At 38.0% G+C, this 5,261-nt stretch overlaps 1 protein-coding gene across 1 annotated transcript; it reads left to right on the plus strand.

Annotated features, from left to right (window-relative positions):
- Positions 1-872: 872 nt before the first annotated feature.
- Positions 873-3,741, plus strand: LOC114354837 (mediator of RNA polymerase II transcription subunit 21-like). Its single transcript, XM_028307406.1, has 3 exons — positions 873-1,031; positions 1,119-1,397; positions 3,463-3,741. The coding sequence occupies exons 1-3, from the start codon at positions 990-992 to the stop codon at positions 3,586-3,588; spliced, it is 447 nt and encodes a 148-aa protein (XP_028163207.1). The 5' UTR covers positions 873-989; the 3' UTR covers positions 3,589-3,741.
- The last annotated feature ends 1,520 nt before the right edge of the window (positions 3,742-5,261 follow it).

Consider the following 5,261-nt stretch of genomic DNA (forward strand, 5'->3'; position numbering starts at 1 on the left):
AGCTACATTTCTGTTAATTAAGATCAAGATATTTTCCACAAAGATGTCACTTGTATCATTCTTAAAGTACCATAGACAATTTGCAACAGAGGAGGTTCATATCACTTCTTCAAGGCTCTTCTTCAGTGACATTTACAGGGGGGCGCTGTATACATGAAGCTANTTCACAAAATTCTGACTTAATGTAATTTTTTTAGAAAATATGCTTCTAAAACAGTTTTTTTTATAAAATCACAAAATCGAATATTTCTTCGAAACTAAACAAATACAACTACTAGTTCCTTCATCAATTGTATACATAATAGTAATATCTAACGATTGAATTAATAAAACAGGGATGTCCGCTTCTAAGGCAAAATAAAAGACTGTGCGATGCTCCGTCTAACTCGCCATAAGTGGGATTGTGGGATTCCGGACAAAGCCTTCTCTACCACAGCCGGGGGCCTAGCCCCTGACATGTCATGTCCGGATGGATACGGGCTTTATTAGGGCGATTAGTATCATAGCTCATCACCATCATCTTAGAATCGGTAGCCATGGGTGTGGGAAAAGAGGAATGTCCACGGAAGAGGAACTACGAAATTCTATCTATTCGTTCAGCGCNCATGGCTGTATAGCATTTTTTCTATGGGGAAATTTCAAAATAACATTAGTTCCGACTTTTGCCACATGCCAAATAACCGTATCGGAATCATGCTCGAACTTTTTCGCGAAAGTAAAGGAAACGATGCCCATTCAGCCTATTTTGCAAAGATAGAAAATACGTAGATTCTGGGACTAAAGTACGTAGGTTTGCAAGGAAGGCTTAAAATACGTAGATCTACGTAAAAATACGTAGAGTTGGCAACCCTGATTGCCTCTGTCAACTGTCAAAGATTTGTCAAAATTGTTTGCTTTGGTGTGTCAGCTGTGGGTGTTAAAATTTTGCTAATTTCTTCTAAAAATCGTATTAAATCCTTTCACTTCATTCATTACAATAAGCCTTCATCATGGCAGATCGTCTTACACAACTGCAAGACACCATTAACCAGGTAAACGACTTACAAAACTTGGAAACTTTGTACCTCAATGGTACCTACTAATTGTTCCCTGGTTTTGACTTTATTTCTTTTCTGCAGCAAGCTGAGCACTTCTGCAACAGCATAGGCATATTGCAGCAGTTCTCCACGCCTAGCAAGTTCCCTGGATTTGACCGGAGTGGTTCGCAAACGCCTCAACAACAGCAGAATCAGGAGGACTATGCAGTGTTGTTTGCGACGCTCATTTCGCGGTGTGCGAAGGATATTGACACGCTGATCGAGTCCCTGCCGAGTGAGGAGAGCTCGGCAGAGCTACAGGTGCAAAGCTTGAGGCGTTTGGAGGCGGAGAACAAGGAAGCTGCTGAGCAATTGGAAGAAGTAAGTGTTCTTTATGTTGTTAATATTACCAGGCCTGTTCATCTCAGAGAGTTTACATCGAAAACAAAACGCCCGATGGCCCACCTACAGGATACTATTCGACAAGGCCTCACATACGAGCGAACATTGACTCACGCACGCGTATTCTTGTGTATGATGGAAGAAAATAAAGAAAGTGGTGTACTAAATACTGTTCAATATTTAATTGCCTAAATAATACCTAATAAAAACACAGAATGCACTTTTTAAGTTGCCTCAAGACACTGAGAGGTAAATAAGTAGTTAATATTATCATTCTACCGAAGTCAGCCCTATAGCTTCGACGCAGTGCCGATCACTGACGTTTGTCAACAATATGGTGCTTGACTCTTGAGACAGGCTAAATTACACCATATTGTTAGAGACATTGAGCATACATTTTTTCGCGAAGTAAAACTTCTGTACTTAGTACTTATTATTATTCTGTGATATTACAACAAAGTACCTACCTATTAGTTCAGTGATTTCAAGGTTTTGTGCCATAAATATAATCACTATACTTGCAGTTATTATCCCTTGTTATATACACTCGACAGCAAATAAATCGCACCAACCGCGACAAGCATTTTCAAACGTATGCATCCCTACTTCCCACCAATATTGGCACCATTTAAAAGCCTAATTCTAAACTTCATTTTATTAAAGGAAAGGTTTCTACCCCAAAAATGTGTCTTTGCAAGGATCCAGAGTCACTTCTTCAAAAAATAGGTAGTTACGCTATAGCCATTTTTTATGGCCATAAAACTGTTAAGTTGGGATTAATCACTATCCATCTGTTAAAGAGGACACGTGTGATTATTATTTGGTTTTATAACCATAAAAGGACATTGGGAACTTTAATATGAGAAAATGCCCCACGGCGGACAAAGATGAAACGTATTTTATTTCAAAGCTTTATACTTGTAGGCATATTCACTTAAAGCGCTATGTTGTGAGATATGGGAATTCTGAGATATGACGAGTCTAAGTTGAAAATATATTTGTCTAAAATGATTTGATATTTTTACATGTTATGTTGTTTGGCATTGCAGAGTAACCAATAAAAGTAAATAAAATAATGTAAATAAATAAAAAATATAAATAAAATAATATAAATAAATAAAATATTATAAATATTTAAATTAATATTAGACAACATCTCATATATTAATCCAACCCAAAATAAGTAGCTAAGGCATTTGTGTTATGGAAATCGGGAACGACGAACCACAACACACCCAAACCAGAGACAATGTGAAAAGATCGTTTTCTATATTGTCCCGGCCGGAAATCGAACCCGGGACCTCAGGATTGGCCCGGCACACCTTGAAAACCGGTGTGTGCGCCTCTCCGCCACGGAGGTCGTCAAAAATGTTACCTAAATGTAAAATAAAATAAAATATTAAAACTTCATTTTCTCAATATTCCCATATAAGAGAGAAAAAAGAAATGCACGGAAATTCATTGGATATTAGTATGTATCATCTGTGATAGGTTTCGTTTGTGTCCGCTACTTTTCGAAAAGTGGGGCAAAAAGTTCCCAATGTCATTTGGTCTAATTGATCCCAGAGGTGAGCCCAAAGTGAGGTCTTTTTTCAAGTCACATTTATGGTATATGTTAATCATTTATTAAGAAATTAAATGTAAAACACATTTTCTTCTTTAAGGATATTTATTGGGCTTTCAAATAACACCAATCAATATTGTTGGGGCACCATTATCATTATTGTGTCAAAAGAAAATCTTTAAAGTTCGCGTCGCGGGTGGTGCGATTTATTTGCTGTCGAGTGTAGTTTGCAGCATTTTTTTGTATTCAACTAAGACAAAAAGGGATTTCAACAGTCTGTTGTCTGCTGATGAATTTATTCCTATTAAAAATGTTGTTTAGAAGAATTTAATCTGTAACAAATCATTAAACTGCATTTACAACAGACTATGAAAACGTTTTATTAGCAATTCTTCATTTACATAAGTACTGATTCTAAAACTTTAAATAACTAAGAGTTTCCTCTCGCTAGCATGTTTTTAAATCTTGAAATACTTCCAGGTGGTCCGCCAAGGTGAGATTTTGCTCGAAAAGATCCAAGGAGCCCTGAGTGACATCGCTCAAAGCCAGCTAGACATGCAGAACCCAGCGCTAATCCTAAATAAAGACGTTAAGCCTCAGTTATAGGGCTCGAAGAAGAGCGGTGGCCACCACCGACGGTGACCTGGTGTAAAGACTTTTTTTATTAGTTTAAGTTGATACTTAAAGCCTGGTCCATGTGCGACGCGCGCCCGCTGTGACTGTGCGAGCGCGACAGCAACATAATTACGCGCGAGCGATAAGGATGGGTAGCTTGGGGTCATTGGACGGGATTCTACGTGCTCACGGACCAGGCTTTAGTAAACCACTGGGTGTTTTTTGTGTGTAATGGAGAATCCATAGACAGGTGAAAGACTGTTAAAAACTTACTGCAGATGGTATTACTGTACCAAAACTTAATAGTGTATAAAAGCTGAATGTTTATTAATGTAATGTTTCTCTAGGTTTTCATTATAAAAGTATGGTCTGTGTTTCAGACTGTATAAAACTGTTTTCTTATTGTCTCCATGTTGTGTTTTAGGCTGAAGGAATCTAACTTTTGTTTATCCTCCTTTTAATGTCTCCCATTTTTGTTTATCATACTTTAAAAAACTAATAGAGCCTTGCAGTAATTTTGCTAAAAATAAACCCTTTCTGTAACATTAAAATCTCTCGAGTGGCGAGACCACGGGCTGGAACACGTAGCGTGGGCAGGCCTCCTACTAGGTGGGCCGACGATCTGGTAAAGGTCGCGGGAAGAGCCTGAATGCGGGCAGCGCAGGACCGTTCATTATGGAAAACCTTGGGGGAGGCCTTTGTCCAGCAGTGGACGTCATTTGGCTGAAAACGAACATTAAAACATCTCATTGTACTGACTTTATATCTGCCTAATTAAGTATTAGGTTTAGGAGGATGTTCATAGATATAACTTCTATTGTTTTTTATCCCTCATCTCCAAGTTATAGGTTTGATTGTATGGTATTTATTAAAATAAGTTCTAAATCCATAAGATATATTTACATGAATAATAAAAACCAGTTTCCAATTTAATTTCAGTTGTATGATTAATAGAGTAAGTATACAGGGTGGAATTTTGTAATGCCACCTGGAGGGAAAGTACTCTTATTACTTTAGATAGAAAATTTTACTCAAAGAAACATTCCTTTATTTTTGAAAAGAAAGAGAACTGCATTCAAAAATTTTCGAAAATTTGCTTTCCACACCCGGGAAGAGTACTTTCCCTCCAGGTGGCATTACAAAATTCCACCCTGTATTTTGATCCTTGCCCTGCAAAGTAACATTCATGGCAGATTCAATTTCGCTACCGCTTCATTTCGCTAATTTAGCGAAAAAAACCACGCGAATGCAATAAACACTGCTAAATAATATAAAAGCACTCTTAACGCGACGAAGTTTTGCATAGATGGAGGCTAGATGGCGCTGTAAGCACAGCGTACACTCGTACATCGAAGATGCGGAAAGTTCAAAAACAAAAAAAATATTTACTTAATATTTATTTAGTAGCTTTCGGCCCGCAGCTTCGCCCGCGTAAAATTTTGTCTGTCAAAAATCGGGACATAACTATCCATTGTCCCTGACCCGGAACTCGACATATCTCTGCCAAATTTCATCAAAATCGGTTCAGTGGTTTAGACGTGAAAGCGACACAGACAGACAGAGCTACTTTCGCATTTATAATATTAGGGATTTAGAATTATCTGAGTCCTACCCATTTCCCTGCAATGCCTAGTCGGGAGCCAATTTGCAGGTAGGTAGTTCGG

This window comes from Ostrinia furnacalis, unplaced genomic scaffold (genome assembly GCF_004193835.3).
Source record: "Ostrinia furnacalis isolate ACB-3 unplaced genomic scaffold, ASM419383v2 OfSCF2192, whole genome shotgun sequence".
NCBI classification, from domain to species: domain Eukaryota; kingdom Metazoa; phylum Arthropoda; class Insecta; order Lepidoptera; family Crambidae; genus Ostrinia; species Ostrinia furnacalis.

Bases quoted from the DNA above. Each gene is read 5' to 3' on its own strand.
- LOC114354837 (XM_028307406.1), top strand. From the start codon at position 990: ATGGCAGATCGTCTTACACAACTGCAAGACACCATTAACCAG. The intron at 1,032-1,118 runs GTAAACGACTTA...TCTTTTCTGCAG, and splicing joins TGCAAGACACCATTAACCAG to CAAGCTGAGCACTTCTGCAA. The intron at 1,398-3,462 runs GTAAGTGTTCTT...AAATACTTCCAG, and splicing joins CTGCTGAGCAATTGGAAGAA to GTGGTCCGCCAAGGTGAGAT.